General features: G+C 37.9%; 1 protein-coding gene across 4 annotated transcripts in view; it reads right to left on the reverse strand.

Annotated features, from left to right (window-relative positions):
* AOPEP (aminopeptidase O (putative)) overlaps positions 1 to 24638 on the reverse strand; it is a 175551-nt gene that overhangs the window by 85874 nt on the left and 65039 nt on the right. For 2 of the 4 annotated variants that reach the window (XM_072359395.1, XM_072359396.1), the window contains 5 exons: positions 16452 to 16641; positions 14097 to 14203; positions 7539 to 7641; positions 7313 to 7420; positions 2729 to 2787 (listed from right to left, as the gene is read on the reverse strand). In XM_072359395.1, the coding sequence (XP_072215496.1) occupies positions 2729 to 2787; positions 7313 to 7420; positions 7539 to 7641; positions 14097 to 14203; positions 16452 to 16641 (567 nt within the window). Of the gene's footprint in view, positions 1 to 2728; positions 2788 to 7312; positions 7421 to 7538; positions 7642 to 14096; positions 14207 to 16451; positions 16642 to 24638 lie in introns of all 4 variants that reach the window. The other 2 variants (XM_072359393.1, XM_072359394.1) reach the window with 1 other exon arrangement.

Raw genomic sequence — 24638 nt, forward strand, 5'->3', positions numbered from 1 at the left:
TAGCAATCAGCATGAGTATCCAAGAGGAAAAGCATGAAGGAAGGAGACATATACCTATGTTGTTAAATTACAGCATTATTTTAACATTGACTTCTTAATAAACTGACAGTTTATAAAGACATCCAAAGAATGCAGCTAGTAAGTCCAAGTTAATAGCAATACAAATTGCAGAAATTTAACACAAGCCGTTCTTTGTTTATTCTACATTATTAGAGCAACAATTTTATTAATCCTCTTGTTTATTTTATTGAATCACATTTTAAAAAAATATCACCACAAAACTAACACAAAAAAGATCTGCACTCATAAAGAGCAGAAACAGCTGCAACTCTGATTTATCTGAGGTTGATGCAGCTCACTCTGTGCTACAGGACCTTAAAACACTGAGTTTCTGCATGGTCTACATGATGGGCAGAAGTGGAAAGGATCAGCTTACATCTAGGGATATAGATTTAAGCCTTAAGAAATGAAGAACCGTGGAGAGTCTTGATCACAGTTAGTGGACAACTAACTTTTTAAAAAACTGCAACGAAGCCTCAAATTATATGATGAAATAAGATAGCCCAGTTACAAATACAGATTTCTTACTAATTACAAGTCAATATAGGGCTACATCCAGAGCATATAATATTTTAAAAGGCTTTGAAACAATGACAGATAATGTAGACAGGCATTTGTCCTTCTTGTCATTGGCCTCTTACAGAGAAAAATTGACCTTAGGTGCAAGCTAGGAGATTCTAGGCTTGTCTGGTCAGAATCTAGCCACAGTGCAGAAACAGAAAGACGTGCCTCTGAGAATGGATTCCTTAAGGTAGCAAAACTGAGTCAGAGCAGGAAGGAAGTAGCTAAGTACATAATCTTCCTCCTCTAAGTACGGAAGGCAACAAAAACCAGGGACTACCTCTTAAGAAGTTATGTCTGTATCTTGGAGCTGTTCATTGTTGGGAATGTACTAAAAAAAGCTCCCATGACTAAACTCTGAAGTACTTAAATTTGGCAAAGGGGAAAAACTTATAGTCTGCTGCATCAAAAAGCAGAAAAGTAACGTACCATTACTCCAAAGTAATAATTACATAAAACTTCCACACTTTAGAGCAATTGCTTTCTGCCAGTTCTAATGCTACTCTCATTACAAACATCTCCCAGTGAGCCAAACTTTTCTCTTTGCAACACTACAGTATGCCTCTTTTGCTATAGCTGACTGTACTACCATACTACTAATTTGTTTTTACTTCTTTCGTTCTTAATAAGGTCAGACTCTAATACAGTATTAGAATGCTTAATATTTCTCAATTAAAAAGAGTTTAGGTTTAATGTTAAAACTTTACTTCATATAATTGCACAAGAGTGAGCCATTTTGTGTGCTACGAGGAATTTGAATTGTTGCTCAGGTCTTGGTATGTATTTTATTCTTCCTGTGGTTGAACTTCCGTGGAAAAAAACACTCATCAACAGATGATGTCTAAAGATCCTTTATTTTTACATTTTTCAACATACTATTCTGGAGTGATGCAAAACAAATGGTGCCATACTTCCTTTGCATTAGTCTTACTGACTGTTTACACATATCTTGGCAGGTATCTTGGATGAAAATTGGCTGTTTATTTAAATAACACTCCGTGCTAGCAGTGAGCTGTGGATAAACACGTAAGAAAAGGAAAATGGAGATTCTACTAACAAATCAATGTATAATCAAATCACTAGGTAATTTACTTTTTGTAAATTTTTGTAGGGCTGGGAATCTCCATCCAATGATACAAACCACACAGAATTCCAAGGCAGATCTTTGGAAACTGTAACACCACTCCTAGTGGCACAAACCAATATCCCAATGATAAGTATCTTCCCTGTCTCTCACTCCCTAGAACACTTTTCACTAAAAATATCAACATTTGACTTCAGACTTCTCTGGTTGTTTTTTCTTTTTTATTGCTGTTCTTTTTTCTTTTTTAAGGAAAAATATAAGCTTGATCACAGAATCACAGAATGATCCAGGCTGGAAGGGACCTCAAGGATCACGAAGCTCCAACCCCCATGAAGCTTTTTGATGAAGCCTTTTGGAATTTTGATTCTGAAAAATGTGTATTTTCCAGTAAATGTGCTATTGTTTTAAATATGCCAGATTTCACTATAGAAAAATCCGTATTTGCAGCACAGTCCATAGTATCACAGAACAAACCAACAAATAAGCAATGACGGATTCAAATTTCTATTAAAGACATGCTGTATTCAGCCAGTCACACATAGGAGGATTTTGAAGGACATCAGAGGTGCTTAACACTGGATTTCTGTGTTTTTATCTTTCCCTCATTTGTCACACTGTATGACAAGGAGAGGACACTTCCATACTATTGCTTGAGTAAAATCCTTCTCTGGTCTCCTAGATCCAGGGCAAAGCTCTGTTCTTCTTGCTCTGGAGCTCCATGTGCCAAAAGCAGATGGCAGAAGAATCATAGATTAAGCTGAGCAGCTGTGCCTGGCACTTCAGGTCACATAGTGAACACAAAACCTTTATGATGCCTTAACATTAAAGACAGTGCTTGGGGGGACATGGGATAGTGGTATCACTAGTCTTATATTTTTGTTTTTACATACGAATGAAAATTTATAGAAAAAGATAGATGCATATCCTTGAATACAACATTCAGAAAATGATAAGTGTTCCTATTTGTGCCTAGCACTGAAGAAAATAAAATCTAACTCCACTATTTTCTATGACTTTACTAACCTCGTTCTCGCTTGCTCTTTTTGTTCAGGTATGTCTTCCAACAGCATGGAAAGAAAATCCTGAAAAACGCACAAAACACCATAATTAGTATGTTTATGTGTCTGCATTGCTAAAAAGCAACAGATTTTTTAAAACTATATACAGTAGAATGATAAGAACAAAGTTTATATATCTGTCCTGGTGCTATTCTGCTCAATTATTTATACAACAAGCATTATGTTTGTTATTTTTTTAACCTTTTCAGGGAAAAAGTTTCAATATTGAAAGAAAATGGACTTGAAAAGCCTGTTGACTATTTTAACACAATCTACATTCCCTTTATAACTTACTCTATAAGAATAAACAAGCTGTAGCTTTTAAAAGCTGGAGATTCATATACTCAGAGGATCATAAACATCAGAGTCATGCATGTTCTTCACATTCTCTTCACTGTGCTTGCACTATTGTTATCAGTAATGTGCAATTATTTATGAACATATCATTAATTATAAGAACATATTTTACTGTTAGCCTTTTTTTTTTTCCTCCCCCTCTATGCACTCAGTTGATCAGAAGACCAAACCTACCCTAACAAAATTCACAGTCTTGCTGTGAATCACACTATGGAGTAAACTCTTCAAAGAGAAGGAAGACAGAACTTTCATGGATCAAGAAGGAAAGTGCTATGACAGTGGAACAACACTACAATCATCCTCACTTATAACAGCATGATAAGTCCCCTTTATAGAAAGTTCCACTTGACATTACCAAATGGATGTCTGGCACCCCATGCTATCCACAATCTAGCATTATTGAAGATAGTCAGTCTTCATCTGTCTAAATACCCACAAAGCATAGGAATCCTTCTTCACACTTTCTAAAAGGATTCATCATTTCTGTCTTATTTTAATTGTTGTATTTCAGTGCTCCAAAACAGAATAGGAAACAAAATAGCTCATACCTCATATTTACATTTCTTCATGTCTTTTAACATTTGCCTGTTATTAATTCTGCCTGACATATCATCATCATAGGACTGACTTTTCAGTTGCTTATAATTTTGCCAAACATTACATACCAGGAGTGAAATTTTATCCTCAAGCTATTTTGCCTCCCTTTCCAGGTAAAATGGTTCAGAAGAGTCAAATGGCAAATCTAGGAGATGTGCTCGTTGTAAGCTTTAATGCCATTTGTTTAAGAGTGACCTTAAACTTTGAAGCAAATATTTGTGGATGGATGGCTAAGTCAAATCATAAAACAAAATACGGTCTGCACTTTTTCTTTCTGACAAGTAATTCAGTGAAGCCAGAAAGAAAACACAAGTTAGCAATCATGTCACCACAGTGCATCATTGTTAACAAATTGGCTTATTAATATATTTTTTTAAATTATTACTGCATTATTTTATAATATTTAATAATCTGTTATTATTATCAATATTAGTAGTAGTAGTAGTATTAAATAATCTCAGTTCCCTATATACACCCATTGCTCTTCCATGGCTGGAATCTCAGAGGCTGAAAAAAAGGTTTTCACTGTAGGCAGAAACTGTTACTCTGAAATTTGTGAAATGAATAATGAATACTAAAAGGGAAAAATTTAGTAACAAATGCATTTTTGCTCCAGATGCATTTACATCCAATTCCTTATGGAAACTACTGACTCTATCTCAATCAATTACACAATTTTAAAATTCCTTAACAAATTGGCAAACATTACTTTGCCCCTTTTGGGAGTGAAAATAAATAATAAGCACCCTTCTTAGGATGCAGATGGAATACTGGACACTCGAAAGGCCAACTGTGTGTAGGATGCAGCAAAAGAAGGGTGGCCAGCATGGCAAGGAAGGTGATTGTTTCCCTCTGCTCTACTCTTGTGAGGCTCCACCTGGAGTACTGTATCAAGGCCTTGGGCCCTAAATACAATAAAGACACAGAGCTACTGGAGCAGGCCAGATGGTTAGAGTGCTGGAGCACTTCTGTGAAGAAAAGTTGAGGATGTTGGGCTTGTTTAGCTTAGGGAAGGCTCTGGGAGACCTCACTGTGGCATTCCAATACTTAAAGGGAGCTTATAAACAGAAAGCAGACTGACTTTTTACACAGGCAGATAATGATAGGATGAATGGGAATGATTTTAAACTAAAAGACAGGAGATTTATGGGGAGGCTGGTAATGAGCGGTCATGCCCAGGGGACTGTCCTGGGGGAGGTGCTCTTTAACATCTTTCTTTTTGCATTTTATAATAATAAATAAAGAACCTATTTTTTGATCTACATTAAGCACGTAGCTATGCACATATTCAAATAAAATGCAGCCTAGGAAAACTAAAATAAATGCATCACTTACTCTTGTTTGAATAATTAAAAAACATTAAACTGGTTTTATCCAATCACCCAAAACAATGGTTTCTGTGTGCAGAAACAGCATATAAGACTAGAGTAAGACAAGCTATAAACTGATGTCTCATAGCAGAGTGCTGGGCAGAATGAGAAATCTCTAGGTACAGTAACTAGTACCATAATGTGCTAGAACATTTTCCAGCATTTATACAGTCTAATGATGCAACTCATCTCATGTCAAGAAAGAGTAGCTGACCTAGTAGAAATGAGAGCCCCTTTTCTCACTAAAATTTCTGCATCTGACAAAAAATCAGATTTAAACACTAGGCTGCTTCAGGCCTTTAGCACTTTCATGATTTCTTTAATTTTCAGAACATCTTCAATTGTGTAATTCTGGAGCCCACATTTATGATTTTGGACACAATTATAGGGACAAAACTTGTATAGTCACTGGTGTTTTCTGCCCTATGCTAAATACAACTGCTCAGGGTCTAAGTAACACAATATAGGAAACAGCTGTAGCAGTGGAAAATTAACTGCCTCAGCACCCCAAATATTCCTCTACAGTGCAGAATTGCTGCAGTTGAGCAATACTGTGTGACCCGACACATAAAAGAACCCACAGGCCACTGAGTTATTTTTAAAGATACATGGAGACAGATGGCCCCTTCAGAGTGAGAACCAAATACCAGGCTCACTGAGCAAAGAATCATTGCCCTGGGAGAAAGAGGAATGTGTTGGACTCCATTCCTGCAAGAGCAGAGACCACATACTCTATTTTGCAAGGAGATGTTAATCTATAATATTCACCATCCCGAATCCTCTTTAAGATTTAAACTCTCACTCCACAAAACACAGTCTTCAACAAAGAAACTAATTTTAGAAATTCACCCATGCCACCTCTCTCTTTTACTGCTCTTCACTCTTGTCACGTTGCTCTCCTAGTTAGGCCAACTATTTGCCATGTCATTGCTTTCATTCCAGGCCTGTTTTTAACAATGATGACTTCAGTGAACTGGTTCACACACCTCCACAAATGACTACATTTACAACATTACAGATACAACAAGATGCTGTGCTGGTTTCATCACGAGTGATAAGTTTCCTAGAACTTAGGGTTTAGAGAGTTATGTCTTTCCTTTATCAAGACAATATACTTGAGGAGAAGGCTACTTCTCTTTTAGTGATACAGCCAGAAGTTACAGGACCTTTTCAGAAAGGTCTGAGGGAAGTCAGTCTCTGACTATAACTGCAGTTGAGTTTTCTACCTTAGAGATGCTACAGTATTCTGTGGTGTGACTTGCTCAGTCTTTCCGTTTGAAGCCATTCTAGTTCGCATGAAATAATTATATAACATTTATGTCAAGTAGGAAAGTGCTAAGACTAAGTTTGTAGTGCAAACGATTCATATATGAAGTGGACTTTGGAAGGGCAGACTGATTCCTAATTCAATGCTATTTTTCAAAAGCAAAGCCTTAATCAATCCAGAAATAAATCCTTTTCTCTGAGAACATCTACTTGTGGCTGCCACTGCACATTATCACTGCCAGAAAAAAATCTACTGAAAGAAAGAAACAGTGCATCTTAAATATCTCTTGCAGTTAATACTTCAGCAACAGAAAGAGACAAAAGGTTGCTTTAGACAGCATGAGAGTATGGAGCATGATGAGAAAACCTTTAAAGTTTTAAACCTGTAAAACTGTAATAAAGGTGTGTGTAATGTCATACTGTGATAGTGATGCTGACTGTGGGGAGGAGGCAGTTCTCATAAGAAAAACTAAAATGAAAACCAAATGAAGCAACACACAGAGGAAGGAATAAAGGGAAAATGTAACAATTATAGAGGTTTTCAGTTACATTTCTACTCCCTGTTTCCTCTCTCTCAAGAAAAGAGAGTTATCCAGAAAGATACTGATTACAACCAAAATCCAGAAATTAAAAGAATAAAATAGACTATTACAGGAGAGTAAATGATCTGTATTTGAGAACATCAGAACCTATGAATATGACCTTCCCAAGTATCAGGCTGACAGCCTAAAACAAATTCAATCTATTGCTTACATTATGCGATACATGCAAGGAATCAGATACATGTATCACACTAAAAAATAGTATTGTCTCTTAACAGGCAGGAATATCACCAATACTGCTAAGCTACAATTGCTGTTCATTTTCCACCACAACCAGAAGTATTCATTTGGATAGTCAAATGGAAAATTAATGTTCTTTGTTTTTCAGAATGTGAGTAACAACCCCGAGCACTGTACCTGAGAAAGAACAAGCTGCCCATGGAATTTATGGACAAATTTTCGTAAGGATGCAAGGTATGAAGCCTCTCCTAATGTACTTGCCAGAGACCGCAAAAGGAAATAACCCTGCAAGAAATTAAACCAAAAACAAATAGGAGGCTATGAATACACTGATATCTAGAAGAAAGAAGTCCTTGTAATAAAAGTAAAGCAATCTCAATAAAAACCAGCTTACAGAACTCACCTTCAAATAATGAACCTGCATGAAGATTTTTTCCGCTTTAAGACCATGTTTGACAACGGATGCTCCAGATTCACTCACTTCTCCTGTACTCTCCTTGTGAGGCCTAAAATGGTATAAGACTAGTGAAGTCTTGGATAAGTAAGAAATAACTAATAGATTACATCTTCTCATAGTTGAACCACTGTGCATGCCCTAATAACTTAAAATTTGTGACTAGTTCAGCTGGGGTAGAAAAGAAAACCATTACTAAGTTGGTGTGTTATCTTTACTGCCAGGTTGACATTATGTCACATGCCATGAGAAACAAAACAGAAAAAAGACATTTTAAGCAAAAGGGAAGAGGATATTGCAGTCATTATATTCAACTACAGATTCTCTTATACCTGAGCATACCTACAATTCTGTGGTTCTGTGATTCTGTGAATATGAGGTTGAGGGACCCACAGAACCACACCCTGGGAGAGCGGGCAGGAGGAAAAAGGCAAAAGAGTAGAGAGATGGGCCTGAAAACAGAACTGCAGAAATGAGCTAAGGGAGAAAAAACAGCGTAGTAAACATAATAGCAGAATGTGAGATAACACAATATAATACAGTATAATTGGAATTGAAGCTAATAAATCAATTAAAATGGGAGCATGCCCAAAACCAAAGGCCTTACACTAATGCTGAAGGTGACATGGCTAGGGAGCACACACAGCAGAGATGAGCAGTAAAAGGAATACCAGTAACAAAAATAATTAAAACCATGACATGCGAGTCTGTGGTGTGTACTGGAAATGCTAAGTCATGGCCTGAAAGAGTGATTGAGCAACTGGTGGAAGGCAGGGCCAAACCAGGGAAGCTCAGGTGCAAGCAGTGCACCTGAGGGACTGGAAGTCCCCAGATTGGAGTCTGGATCCACTCCTTTCCAGACCTCATTTAGAAGTTGGCAGTGGAGATTAGAGCATCCCTTGCAAGAGATCCCTGCCTACCTGAGGCCTTCCAAGGGTAAGCAGTTCTTTTCTTTCATTTCTGTATTCATGGCTGCTGCATTTGAGCTCATTCTCATTTGTTGTAGCTAACGACTTTGCCACCCTGCTATTATCATCTGATTATAGTATTACATGGTTTTCAGATAAATCTGGAACAAACTACTTCACTGTCTACTTTTAAAACATTACACAAAATCTGGTGTGCAATAAATTTATGGCAGTGAAGTCTGAAGGGTTCCTAGGCTCTTACAAGCACAAACTGAGACTAAAGAGAAGCTATGAAAACATAGCTTTTTCCACTCCAAAAATATCCCAGCTAGCAGTAGTCTGAGAAGAGATGTTTGTCTTCATTGCCTAGCCTTGTGACTGAACCAACCTCTTTCAGTCTCTTGCTGGATTTTGAATGGCTAGCCACAGAAACCAAACATACTTCCCCCAGTTCGAGAGAATAAAAGCAACACAGGCCACAGAGTGTAGAATTCTTCAAACCACAACCCCCGATACTTCTCATAAGCAAGTCACAACAGTAAAACTTCTTTCAGATCCATATTTGCTTTGAGAAAAAAATATATATATATATATTTTTTTGCCTGTGTAATGCTTTCTTACTATGCTTTTGCAAAGTGTTAAGCCACTTTTTCTTCTTAAGTGCTATGTTTATAACCTGAACACAACAAACTCATTACACACATTAAATTCACAGACAAAAGGTAACCATTTAAAACAGAAGAATAAAATGCTGTTTAAATTTTATGTTGTTTCTAACACAAAGTCCTTCACCATGCAGTATTTATACATGGCAAAGGAGATACTGGATAATAAGAAAGGTTTTTTAAAGTATATCAACAGTAAAAGGAAGACCAGGGAAAATGTGGGTCCCCTAATAAATGAGGGGGTGTTCTGGCAACAGGGGATGCAGAGAAGACAGAGATAGGGAACACCTTCTTTGCAAAGACATAACTGAAAACACTCCTACTTGGGAATCCTGGGCCCTAGAGTAAGTGGAAGAGTCCGGGGAATGGAAGGCTTTGCTTTGTGAGGGAAGAGATGGTCTGAGAGCTTCTTGGCAAGAGCAGGGTACATAAATCCATGGGCACCATTGGGATGCATCCAAGTGGGCTGAAGGAGCTGGCAGAGGTGAGTGCCAAATTACTCTCTATCATCTTTGAGAGGTCTTGGAGAATGGGAGAGGTGTCTGAAGACTGGAGGGTAGCCAATGGCACTCTGGTCTTCAAAAAGGGTAAGAAGGAGATTCTGGGAAACCGCAGGCCTGCCCATCTCACCTCTTTCCCTGGAAAGGTGATGGAACAGCTTGTTCTAGATGCCATCTCCAAGCAACTGGAAGAGAAGAAGGTCATCAGCATGAATTCACCAGGGGGAGGTCATGCTCAACCAACCTGGTGGCCTTCTACGATTTCGGAGCTGGATGGGTGGATGGGGGGAGAGCAGTGGATGTAGTCTGACTTGATTTCAGCAAGGCATTTGATTCTGTCTCCCACCACATTCTCAGAATGAAGATGAACAAGTGTGGGATAGATGGGTGAATGGTGAGGTGGGTTGAGAACTGGCTGACTGGTCAAGCTCAGAGGGTTGTAATGGGCAGTGTGGAGACCAGTTGGAGGCCTGTATCTACTGGTGTTCCCCAGAGGCTGGTGTTGGGTCTGATCTTGTTCAACATCTTCATCAATGACCTTGATGAGGGGATAGTGTCCACCCTCATCAAGTCTGCTGATGATAAAAAGCTGGGAGGAATGGCTGACACACCAGAAGGCTGCACTGCCATTCAGCAAGACCTGGACAGGCTAGAAAGTTGGGCAGAGGGGAACCAGAGCAAGTGTAGAGTCTTGCACCTGGGGACGAGTAACTGCATGTACCACTACAGGTTGGGGGATGACCTGCTGGAGAGCAGCTCTATGCTGAGAAGGACGTGGGGGTTCTGCTGGACAACAGGTTGGCTATGAGCTAGTAGTGTGCCCTGGTGGCCTAGAATGCCAATGGCATCCTGGGGTGCATTGAAAAGAGTGTGGGAAGCAGGTCAAGAGAGGTGGTCCTCCCCCTCTGCACTGCCCTGAGGTATGTGTGACAGAGCACTGGAACAGGTTGTCCAGAGTAATTGTGGAGTCTCCTTCCATAGAGATGTTCAAGACCCACCTGGATGCCAACCCATGCAACCTAGGGAGCCTGGTTTGGTAGAGGGGTTTGACTCAATCTCTAGAGGTGACCCCAAGTCCGTATAATTCTCTGATTATGTGATTTTTTAAATCTTTCATGGGAGATCTTCCTTCAGTGTTGAAGGATAGAGGTGAATTAAGGATACAGAATCACAGAATCACAAATGCTGGAAAAGACCTACAAGATCATCCCGTCCAACCATCTACCTATCACTAATAGTTCTACTAAACCATGTCCATCAACACAACATCCAAATGTTGCTTGAACACCTCCAGGGTTGGTGACTCCACCACCTTCCTGGGCAGTCCATTCCACTGCCTGACCACTCTTTAAGAGAAGGAGTATTTCGTAACATCCAGCCTAAATCTCCCCTGGTGCAGCTTGAAGCCATTCCCTCCAGTCCTATCACCAGTTACATGAGAGAAGAGGCTGACCCTCAGCTCACAACAACCTCCCTTCAGGCAGTTATAGAGAGCAATAAGGTCTATCACCCTCCTTTCTTTTACTGGAGGAGGCAGTCTTTAAGCATGGAGCTGACTGCCTCTCCTTAGAGAAGCTTGGAGGCAGTCCTTTTACCTCTTCTCCAGTCTCCTAATGTTATAACACCTTATTTTATGATAACTTCAGTTCTTCAAGACAGTGTAACCATTGGCAATACCTAGGCAATATCTGCAACAGTGTGTAAATATTTACAAAGTTACTATTTGATGCTGTCAGTATTTCAGTACACCTGTGTAAAGCAGTGGTTAGTGCATTTACAGCACAGTACAGAGCCCGAAAATTTGTTACACTGACCTACAGAATCTGACTTCTAACCTAGCAGGCATAACAATAAAGGCAAGATGAATCCAGGTATTTAAGCTATTACCTGACGAATCTTTGATACCACATTTCTGGAGAAAGCAAAATACACTGCTTTTGTTTGTGAGGACAAGGCAAAAATACTAATCCCTAGAAAATCCCTGGTAATTAAATGGCCTGAGGTGGCAATGAAAAGCTACTTAGAGATCATGAGGGAATACTGAAAGGCACATTTCCTCCCAGAGAGATAGAACAAACTCTTTAAATACCTACAGAGCAGGCACGGATCTATGTTTCATCAGTGAAACAGGTAAGGTAACTGATTTGACTCAAGTAGAACTCAAGTGTTTTTCTTACACTCAGACATAGATATCAAAACTGGTTTGTCCTCATGAAAAATCTCAAGCTGAAGTTCAGTCATAAGGTTCAGGACAAGAAACAACTTCAGAACCATTTTTTGTTGCCGCTGAATGAAAAAGAGATCTCTAGTCTTTATGTTCATACCATGAGGATAACAGAGCAGGCATTGACACTGGCCAGCAGAATGAGTGTGAGGACACTCATTATTGCATTTAGTCCTTCAGGCTTCTCCAAACTCCAAGAAAATACACAGGTTTATCTGTTATCATATCATATATGAGTAATACATTCCATTGACATAAATCCCTTCTTCAATATTATTGAATATCAATATTATCAATATTCAAGATTATTTTGGTGCTGCCTTTCAGAGTTCCTGCCTGCTGTAAATACTTATCTACTTCTTTTACACCTAGCTTTCTTTTTTGCAGGTAGCATCCAAGAAGCTACTATAACATAATAAAAAATACCCATAATAAGAAGAAACATAGTACTAACGATTATATCTGATCAGGTGTATCCATTTCCTAGTTCAAAAGTGAATAGGATCAACTGTCAGATTTCACAAAGGTTATTCCTGCTGTCTGATGAAAACATAGAAAATCATGTAATAGTCCAGGAGAGAAGAAAAACACACATGAAAAATAAGGTTATGTTAAGAAAGTGGGCTGGCTGATTTTTGTCTTCCTGACGTAATGAGCAAGAAGGGGCAGTCATCATATATTTTTAATACCCTTGCATAAAAACATGAGCCTGAACCAGCATGACTCAACAGGGACTTAAAACTCAGCACAAATCAAAGACACAAAATTTTCTCTTAGATACCAACTAGAACACAGACAGACATGTTTTTAGGTATTATTACCAAATCAGCATATTTGCAAAGAGATAACATTTTTCAAGTCCACAATAGAATGACAAAAATATTTATAAAAATAAAAAATTGTAAAACATATTTATATCTGACTGAGAGTTGTAGAAAGTCCTTAACTGCAAACACAGGAAACTGGAATAATCACAGAGGCAGAAACTGGCAGAATCCCAGACTGGCATCATAATTGTCTCCAGAAGTGCATAGTAGAGGCATGTTTTTTGAATAAGAAAGGATTTGTTACTCTTTTGTATTAGCACTGAGAATATTACTATGTGAAATGCAAAGACTCATGTCTACTATGTAAATCAGTAGAAAACTTAAGTTTCAGTTTCAAGACCATAGACTCATAGAATGGCTCGGGTTGGAAAGAATCCTAAAGGCCCACTTATCATGGGCAAAGCTGCCACTCACCATATTAGGTTGCCCAGGGCCCCATGCAACCTGCCCTTGAATGCACCAGGGGATGGAACATCCACAGCTTCTTGGAGCAGTGTTCCAGTGCTTCACCATCCCCATCATAAATAATTTCTTCCTGATACCTAATGTAAACAATACCTCTTATCCAGTCATCATATTCTCTGACAAAGAGTCTCTCTCTAATAAAGAACCCTCTTAATGTACTGGAAAGCTGCAATGAGGTCTCCTGGAACTTTCTCTTCTTTGGACTGAACAAGCCCAGCTCCCTCAGCCTTTTTCATAGGGGAGGTGCTCCAGTCTTCTGAGGTGTGATCACCCTTGTGGCCTCCTCCAGAACCTCTCCAAAAGCTCCACAACTTTCCTGAGTTGGAGGCTCCTGACCTGGACACAGTACTTCCACGAAGAACAGTGAGAGACAATCACTCCCCTTGTCCTGCTAACTACAAGATTCAATTTGTAACAGATACCTTGGCCCTTCAAAGAACAATTTTTAAAATTTACAAAGCATACACATCTTAGTCATACCATTTTATTCAGATCTGGCAGTTAGACGCCATACTCCTGCATGTGCCTGTCTTCAGCCATAGAAAATACATCTGTTGCATCTTCAAACATGAACTTTTGTTCAGGAAATGGCTTCCCTCCCCCCTACAACACCCCTCCTCCAAATAGAGGGGAACTCTTGTAAACTGCTTAGAGACATTTTATACCAAACTAAATCTCATGTTTTTGGAAAGTTTTCTGTAATAAACTGAAAAGTAATTTCATTATAGAGAAGATGAATAACCTCATCAATTTAAGTTGACTCTTATTTTTTTCTTTAGGAGGAAATAAGGAAGTGTAGTGGATTTAATCACATGTATATACTTCGAAAGGAGAAAACAGCAGAAAATAGCAAGAAGAGAGGGAGAAAGAGGGAGAAAAGAATATGAAAAAGCAAAGATTCCACCATCACGGCTTTACCTTAAAACTTGCAGCTCTTCTTCAGAGTTCTGCACCTCATCTCTGAGTCGTCGCCAGCGAAGTAAAGCTTTCAATTCCTGCTGCTCTTTTCCTTCATCATGTGACAGCTGCTTAGTGAAAAAATTACCAGGGAGTAACTGATCTTGCTTTCCTTTAATGTGCAAGCAATGAAAGATACAGTGCAAATACACTTGTTAAAACAAAACAGAACAAAACAAAACAACAACAACAAAAAAAACCCCACCCACAATTATACCCGCTTCTCTAAGAGTCAATAGCACAACTAAGAAAAACAGAAGCCTCACCGGGTGCACCAAATACTTGCTGTTTTCCCTTTAGTAACTGGCTTTAAGATACTGAACATACAGTACAAATACCCCACATATTGGTTCTGGTTTCAGCTTTACTTTTCCCAGCCTGGAAAGCAAGGAGCTGTTCCATGTCCTAACTTCATCCCTGTTCCCTACTATGTTTGTCACCCTGGTGAAAGTTCCCTCGTAATTTTCCATATTAACATAACATTAGGAGATCCACACTTATGAAACAGACGTTGTCAACACACACATCAGTAACTAATTTGTGCTTTTCTTTTTGTAAGACAAGATGAGATGGGAGAAGGTAAAAGCAGCTAATATTCTCCTGCATTACATCAGTGTTTCAGTCACAACTGAAATTATTGCTAGGCAGTATGGAATACACACACAGTCTTACAAGTGTAGAATCTAACTACTCAAATAAAAACTACTCAATAAAAAAATAAATAATAAAAGCAACAATAGATTTTCTGATCTTATAAATTAACAACCATCCTGTTTTGTTCCTCACTGCTTTCCATGCAGCTACATGCAAAGGTGCCTACCACAATGAAGAAGTTTTCAAACAACTAAGAAAAGTGCAGACTTAAAAAGAGCAGCTCACCAAAAGGAAGTGATGCCCAAATGCAAGAATGAGTTTTAAGACAAGAAGGGAAAAGCAAAGTGTTAGGATAGCCTTCTCTTCTTTCTCATTCCAGAAGCATTTTAAATGCCAAGGAATGCTAATTTGTTTAGAACTACGAATACACTTGATACCTAATAAAATGGAGGCTCGGAAGAGCTTGTGATGTTAGATCCAGTCTCACTTTCCCTCCCACAGATGGAGCTTCGATAATTTTAATGGCAGAATCAGAGCCTAACTGCCACAAGCACAAGAACAAATGATGAACACATGAAACGCTTGGAGTAGAAGTATGACAAAAGGAACTGGATCAGAAAACTTCCTCTTTACTAGCTGTCATTCAATATATGAGCTTTTCACTTAAGACAGGCAATGATTTCTAACCTTCTGACAAGATGTTAACTCTCAACTAGGCAACATAAGAGAAAAAAGCGCTAACTGCTAGCACTCTGTTTCATTAGCTTCCATTTTGTTCTGAGGCTTGCTGACACAGATAAAACCAGATTATTTTCATAAAGAACCTGCAATATTCAGTAAGACACTGCTGATTATTCCACTTTCAGGAGCATGGAGCCGATGGAGAGAATGCTTAGCAAATGTTTGATAACTGAATGGTAATATTTAAGTATGTTTGTGGGAAGGTAATCATTAATGAATAGATGGTTTCATTTGTATTTGCAGTGATCTTTACCTCTGTAAAGATTAGAGTTTATCATGGGTAGGGAAGGAAAGATTTTTTTTTTATTATTTTTTTCTTTTAAAATCAAGTTAGCCTGCAAATTCCAATATTATTGTAAAAGACAGCCTCATAAATAAGGCAGGTTACCCTCTTAACAAAGGTTTTATGAATACTTAATTCACAACAAAGTTGCTCCAAAAGTAGTACCTCCTATTAATTTACACAGAAACTATGAGAGATACAAAGAGTACAATAACACTATTCGATTGAGCAAATTTTCAGCCACAAAATACTATTGTTCAACATAGGCACCACCATTAGCTATGTATTTTCACCAGCAATGAACAAGAGCCTGGATTTTATGCTCATAAGCATCTGTACCAGCAGGGGTCATCCACTGTTACACAGATGAAACACACCACACACCACCTCACTCTGCTTATATCCACTGTTTGAATTCCAGAATCATTCGTCAGGTGTTGATGAATGTCTGTGGGTGTCACACATTTCCATGTCAGTCACCATTTTGTCAGACTGCCCCTCTGCTGCCATCCATCACACAGCAACAAAATGTAACAAAATACTGTTGGGAAAGTTCAACTCTATTGTCAGAGCACCAACATCCAACTCTTAGAGCACAGGCCAACATAATAATACAGGAGGCATTACTTTCAGAGCAGCACTCATATATAATTGATTTCTGCATGATTAAATTGAGAACTAGTGCATTATCAACTTACCTGTTGAGCCTTAGCCCAAAATACATCTTCTAAAAATGTGGCAGACCCTTCACTTATCCATTCTTCAGTCCAGTCACGAGCACCAATGGCCAGTCCAAACCAAGAGTGAGCAATTTCATGGCACAGACGTGTTCCACAGAGATGGTTCCCTCCAGGTAATACACTCTGTGACAAGAAGATGATGTGTGGGCTGCACAAGGGAAATGAAGGACAAAATACATTATAGGTCTGTTGTAACATCCATTACATGGCCATAATAATATGTAGGCTTTATTAGCCTTGTCAGCCTGTTATCACTATATGCATGCTAGGTCATGACGAACAGTTTATTGCTCAGGCATTTACTTTACCATTGCTTGGCAGAGAATCAAACTAAAACTCAGCCAAGCAGTTGTTTCTTATTCAAACATACAAAAGCTATTACCTGTAAGAAGTAACTTAAACCAAGCTTTCATATTTTTCAAATTACAAGACTGGTTTATTTCAACAGAAGCATTTATATGTAAACCAGGACAATACAAAATGATTAGATGTGAATACAGGCAGCAGGTATTTATCAGTTAAATGATCAAAGCTGGAAATAAAGGAAGAAGAAACATTTTATAAAGAAAACAAATCACTACCCAAATAAACAAGAGCCACATAAAGTAAAGCACTGTACTTATTACAACCTAAGACAAGCTAAAAAGATACCAACTGATAATAGAGTTGATGATTTATTCAAGCACAAGGGAAGGAGAACACCCTTTGATACAAGAACAACAGTGAAATGAAGGCTTAGATGCCCACTAAACATCTGCTTTTCACTGTAAGAGAAAGTAACATAGTCTATATCTTCTCTATTTTGTAATCAAGTAATAAAAGGAAAAAATGGAAGAAAAAATACCTGCTATCTACACTTATTCTGCTATGGAAAACACTTATACTGAACTGCAAGTTTCTGCAGTTCCCAGCTCATTTTCTGCTGTAAGGCAATTTCTGTTATGTTTACAGATGTTATATACCACCACCTGCAGATTATTGATGCACTAATCCTAGGCATCCCTAATCTGCACTTCAACTATTTTCCTTTAGAAAGGAAATGAAGCACAGTGGAATACCTTCAAGACTACAGATCTTTAAGTTTAGCCTTCTGAGCATGGGTGGGCAGCAAATGACCTTAAGACAATTGCAAGAGTCAGATATTATTTGTCAGCATTCAATAGTGCTCCCCCCCACCCACCCTACCCTTATGCTGGAAATGCTAAAACACCCTGCAGCCTGCAAACAGTTCACTGTGTCTGGAACTGAGAACATAAAACATGATACCAACATAAATAGAAAATCATACTCAATAACAATCTTGTAAAAATGATAATAACAATAAAACAATAACAATCATCATCAACATCCTCATCCAGTACATTTCAATCATTTGGTATTGTAATAAATAATAGTCAAGTCACAGAGAACAAAGAAAAAACTGCAGCTCTACAAATCTTTGCCAAAAGCAATTCTGATGAAAAGAAGTGAGGGAAAAGGAGAGGAGAGAAAGAGCACAGACGCTGCAGAATGCGATAGGTCTTCTATTACAGAAGCACTACTGAGAAGAATTGCTGCAGCTTTGGGGTTATTACTTAGGCCAATTTTAAGTAACCAACCCCTAACTGTGGCATATGTACAGTGCTACAAAGAATAAAAGGACACATGGACCAAATAAATAACATTCCAGACATACTGCTGGCAGTGTTTTGGCCATCTGGCTAAGTAAAATGCAAGTAACTTCATTTTCTTTGAAGAAAGTTCACAGAATGATTTGCATTTTAAGACTATTGTAAATATGTACATTAGTACAGATTCTATTTCCTTCTTTTACAAACAAAATAGAAAATAATAGAAACACCACAATCAGAAAAACTCCTTATTGAAAGGATTAAAAAACACTGAAGCAAGAAAAATGAATGAGCTTAATTTTGGGCAAAGAATAAGAATGAGACTTCCTACATGACCTGACAAGGTAAGCTCACCCTTTAAATTACTTTAGCTGACATCTTTTCAAATCTGACCCAAGTTTCTAAATCTAGTCAGAACAAGTTATCTGAATGTGGTAAAACAAACAAACAAACAAAAAACAAAACAAAACAAAACAATGAGAAAACACTCCAAGTTAACAAAAAAAGAAAAAACCTCACCAGTCCGTCCCAGTAAGCTAAGCAAGTTCCCTATGCTCTTACAGAAAAATAGAAGTTAATGACTTGTTTTCAATGAATAAACACTTGGTTACACTTTTGAAGCAAAAGGTTATTATTCTGACCAGAATTACTTATTACTCATAACTTAGATATTTGTATCATTTGACTGAAAGAAGGACCATCTATTTCTCTTGGTTAAACTTCAGTTAAGGGAAATCTTAAGGGAAACTCCGTAATTGCGGTATGGATGGGAACACATTGATAAAAATCTTCACACTCTAAGGGCAAGAATTACTTGGCGTGAAAGACCAAAGTGTCCCGATGTTCCAGTATCCAAATCTAACCATCTTCTTAATAAATGTTCTCTGTAACAAATAAAAGGTTTCCAATGACTCTTAGAGTCATGAGCACTAATCTGAACAACTTGAAAGCCAAACCTCTCACAGGAATTTTGCCAAACTACTTCTCCAGGCTTATGCAGGTACCACTAGCACTGATGCTGCAGAAGCTATATGTGGCAGCTCCCACATAGACAAGAAACACACAGCATAAAATTCAGCCAAGTGTATGTTCATGAACTGAAGGATACACGCAAGCTAAGAACATCAAACAGATTCCTAATAGGCTTGTTGTACTACTTTTGAAAGATAACATTTTCTATTTAAACATACAGGGATTAGTGGTTAGATTTTCTTACGTACTTTTTGATGTTACAGAGCTGATAAAATTATGCCTTTGGATTCAAAAGTAACACCTAAATCACAATTAGAGATGGAAACTATGCGATAAAAATAATTTTAATGTTTTGATAGTACTCCACATATTGTTTACATTTCCCTGTTTAGAAAAAGGAGTCAGATAGTAAATAGGTTAGCAAGTTATTGTATTTCCAGAAAATTCCCTCTTAAACATATACATTGGAGCAGGAAAAACATCCCTAAAAATATTTTCATAGATGCATGTTAAAATTGAGATATCAGTTTCAAGGTTACTGGATTTTGAGTCTGTCAGACAATTAAATGAGAGCTCTTTACAAATGCCTTGCGCAAGCTCTTATCAATTGCCTCCAATCTACATTACTTCTGTGACAGAGAGATCAGTAGTCACATACTGTCTACTATCTCTACATCACACATCAAATGTTAGTTTACTTTATATTTGAGAACACTTGTCATTTGAATGCAGACACAAGTACATGCTACATCCAATCACCAGAATTCCAGTGCATGTTACAATTTCGTATCAAGAGAACTACAGAGATGAACAACCCTTTCTGATCTTTCATGTTCACAATTTGTCAGAAACTCAAACATACACACAGATGCAGCTGTATAGAAAAGAATTTTGTAGTTAAAATACTCAGAGCATTGTGCCAGACCTACTGGAAACTTCATAAAGATGTTTTCCCTGTAATCATACTGGGAAATCATCAAGTGAATGGATTACAGATGAAATTTCTAGAGCAAATGACTAACTGCCATAAATCCTGCAATAATATAGCGTTTGAGCAGGCAACAGGGTAGAAAAGCAACCCTTGTGTTTGAAGGAGGATAATGTTAGCCAATCTCAGAATACAGTAATTCAACATCCAAACTTCATATTACAGAGAAGAAAACATCTAATCACTGATCTGAACACTTGAGCAGCAGCTGCCCCATGGACTGGCAGGCAACTACTTCAGTTTTGCTTGTTTTGTTGCAGTAAATCAAATCAGCCAGAATACAAATAAACAAGAGTGCCTCTTAGGCAAGACTCAGCACTGCTACTCAGGAGCAAGAAGTAAACCAAGCTACTGAAGTAGCTCTTTAAATATTAGATCAGTGTGAACTAACCCACACAGAATGATACATCAACTTCCTTGAACAATACAGAGTGGTCAGTTTAAAAGCAGGATTCACATTTCATATTTCTACCTTCAGGGACTTCAAGTAGAAAATGCAGAGCTTACGTACTAATCCAAGATATTTATTTATCTGGCCAACAAAGCACATATCTAGCAGACAAATATTTCTGGAGTTTTTCATTTTTGCACCAGTCTTGCAAAAAATGGTCCTTTTCCTTTTCTGTTTTGTTTTGTTTTGTTTTTTGAGCATTCTTCTGGAGCTCAGCTCAATTGTCCTCTGTAATCCAACCAAAACGTACTATCTTAAAATAGTGGACAGAAAACATCACTTCCCAAACAAGGGTTACAAGTATTTCCATAGATATAGCTACTGAGATCAGAACACACAACAAAATGAACAGTTTGGTAATAATGCAAGCAATTTATTTAAACAGTGCTGTCTCATCATCTCTCTCACACCCACAGAGCATGCTGTTATGACAAAAATTTTAACTGAGATTTTACAAAATTCACAAGACAAAATAACTTATCTGTGGTTGATAATATGTAGTCATATCATAGTAATAAATCCTGCCTGCCTCAAGTGTTCTAACTTGGGAAGTAATCCAAGAGGGAAATATTTTGCATGCATGTTTCTCTCTAAGGCCTGAGATCCAAGTATTACCAGTGTACTAACCTAACTGCCTGCTGCTGTACAAGAATAAAAATATATATACATATGGAAAATTACAGAGTAAAAAGAATGAATTATAGATTCAAAGCTTTCTCAATGGCCACCAAGCTTTCATTCTAACTTGTTTGAAACCTCCTACTGAAAAAATAAAATAAAATAAAATAAAAATAAATTTAAAAAACATGAAGAAATGGAAATATCTTATAAAAATCAACTACACCGTGCTTCGTAGTAACCATTACAGTACTGTCAAAAAATCTTACAATCTAGAACATTTTGAGGACTAAAGCTTTCTATTCTGTATGAAGTAGTATTAATTTTTCATTTTTAATTAATATATTGGTAAAAGCAAGCACAAGTTCCATTTCCAACACTCACATCTCAATTAGTCCTCAAAAAGTATTGACGTTGTTAACACTAAACATAATTTGTGAATTAGTGCAACCAATTTACAAATCCTTTCCCAAGTAATCACAATACAAAATTCCATCGTTTCATGCCTGATGTTTCCAAATGAGAAGTCATGTAAGCTATACAATTCAGTTAGCTTTTTTTTCTGTTTCCTTAAAAGATCAATTGGAAATCAATCTAAATTATGATATCTAAGTAGTGAAAAAATTAAAATGATAAAAATATTTCTCCTGCTGACATATGTATTATCCCAAAGGAGATCCAGAGGCTGAAAATTCTGTGTATGACTGAGAAGAAAAAAATACATGAATCCCACTAATTTCAATAATGACTTCACATTAACATTGCAAATTTAATATTTAGTTTACTTTCTGGACTTGTTCAATTCTAGCTTTCATATGAAACTTATACCCTATTTCTCTGAGCATTTGTAAAATGGAAAAATGAAAAAGGAATATGTTAAAACAGTTAAGAAAAATAATAGCTTGGAAAGTCCATTAGAATATCTAGAACATTTTCTCATAAAATCTCAAAGATAGTTAAGGTTGGAAGGGACCTCTGGAGACTAGTCCTACTACCCTGCTCAGCCATGTTCCCACAACATGCTGCATTGAATTGCATCTATGCAGATTTTTAACACCTCCAGAGAAGATGATGAAAATTGTATTAATTCTCTCTCATCTAGAACTGATTTATAAACTAAAATAAATCTTAAACATTTGCTTAAACAAAATTAAAAATTAAAAAGTGATCAGAAAAGAATGGATAGACATTGCTCATAGAATCATAGAATGGTGTGGGTTGAAAAAGACCATAATGATGATCTAGTTTCAAACCTCCTGCTGTTGCAGGGTCACCAACCACTAGACCAGGCTGCCCAGAGCCACATCCAGCCTGGCCTTGCATGCCTCCAGGGATGGGGCATCCACAACCTCCTTGGGCAACCTGTTCCAGTGTGCCACAACCCTCTGTGTTAAAAACTTCCTCATAATATCTAAACCTCCCCTTTCTCAGTTTAAAACCATTCTCCCTTGTCCTATCACTATCCATCTTTTTAACAGTCATTCCCCCTCCTGTTTATATGCTCCCTTCAAATATCAGAAGGCCATAAAGAAGTCTCCCCAGGGTCTTCTCTATTCCAAGCTAAACAAGCCCAGTTCCCTCAACCTTTCCTCACTGGAGAGGTGCTCCAGCTCCTCAGATCATCCTAGTGGTCCTCCCCTGGATTAATAATGTTAAAAGATTATCTAAGGAAGACCAGAGAAACAGATACAGATGTAGGCACTCATTCTTCTCATTTTAGAAATACAAAATGGTTCCAAGTGATAGTTATTTGATTCCTTCTCATACACTGAAGAGAAGCACTTGTTTTATACAGTAGAGTAGTCCTTGAGACTAGAGTAGTCTGTGAGAGCAGCCCTACAGAGAAGGACCTGAGGGGTCCTGATGGATGAGAAAATTAACATGAGCCAGCAGTGTGCTCCTGCAGCTTGGAAAGCAAATGGGATCCTGGGCTCCATCAGGAGAGGGGTGGCCAGCAGGGACAGGGAGGTGATTGTCCCTCTCTACTCTGCTCTTGTGAGGCCCCATCTGGAGTACTGTGTCCAGGTGTGGAACCCTTGGTACAAGAAAGTCACAGAGCTGTTGGAAAGGGTCCAGAGAAGAGCCATGAAGATGATCAGGGGGCTGGAGCACCTTCCCTACGAAGACAGACTGAGGGAGCTGGGCTTGTTCAGCCTGGAGAAAAGAAGGCTCTGGGGTAACCTCATTGCAGTCTTTCAGTACCTGAAGGGAGCCTATAAACAGGAGGGGAATAAACTCTTTGAAAGGATGGATAACAGCAAGACAAGGGAAAATGGTTTTAAGTTGAAGGAGGGAAGATTTAGATTGGATGTTAGGGGGAAGTTCTTTACATGAGAGTTCTGAGCTGTTGGAACAGGCTGCCCAGAGAGGTTGTGGATGCTCCACCCCTGGAGGTGTTCAAGGCGAGGTTGGATGGGGCCCTGGGCAGCCTGGTCTAGTAAATAGGGAGGTTGGTGGCCTTGTCTTTTCAAACTTCTCCTTATACTACCACTAAAGTGATTAATATGATGAAATGTCAAACAACATTTCTCAGTTCCAGTCTAAACTATGAGTTTTATCACTGATGGATGCAATTTTTCACTCATGGGTGGATTTCATTATTTGTAGTTTTCCATCACTGCAATTACTTTTAATTTATTGTGATGTTTCTGACAAATATGAGAACAGTGCTGAGAGACAAGGTGTAAATAACCTACTATGATAAACAGTCAGACAGAAGGAGCAAAATGTTTCTGCTCCTCCAAGCTAAGGTCCAGTACATTAAAAAATCTCTAAAGAGGAAATGAATAAGACAAGATAAAATAATGAAGGTATCACTTTTTTTCATCATTTACTACACAGAAGATAGTATTTATTCATAAGTACAATTTAGGTAAATCGTCAAAAACAACAACAACAAAAAGGAAATAAGATTACTTATTCTTTAAATTTTTGAAGACCATTGGCATTGAATGCCATTGGCATCACTGTTATAAAAACAGCAAGGAAATGAAATACTTGAAGGCAGAGGTGGTTCTTATTAAACCTCTACAAAGTACAGTTAGTACTGCAAAACAAAATAAAACTTAGGAATGCTCTTGATTTTTAGTTTCCTATCACAAGTGTTTCACCTGAAGACCTAGAAGACTCCAGATAGATCTCTAAACCATTATGAAACCACTAACATTACAGAGTCCCTAGCATTACAGGATAAATGAGAGCAATGATTCAGTGATATTTCAGAGGAAAATAAATAAAAGGTCAAGCCCACAGCTGTTGGGGTTTTGGTTTTTTTTAAGTGATAGAAACTTCTTATACCATAAAAGAGGTACTGTTCCACTTCCACAAAAAGTTCAGTTTGTATCTACTGTACTGCTGCTTCCTGGACCAACTATACATGGGAGTAAATAGTGAGATGAAGACAGCCATCCAGTTAGTATTTAATAGGCTTTTTGCTAATATGTAGTACCACCCACAGTTCTTGCTTTTCAGAATTGGTATGTACAAATACACTTGCTAAATTCTTT

Source organism: Excalfactoria chinensis, chromosome Z (genome assembly GCF_039878825.1).
Source record: "Excalfactoria chinensis isolate bCotChi1 chromosome Z, bCotChi1.hap2, whole genome shotgun sequence".
NCBI classification, from domain to species: domain Eukaryota; kingdom Metazoa; phylum Chordata; class Aves; order Galliformes; family Phasianidae; genus Excalfactoria; species Excalfactoria chinensis.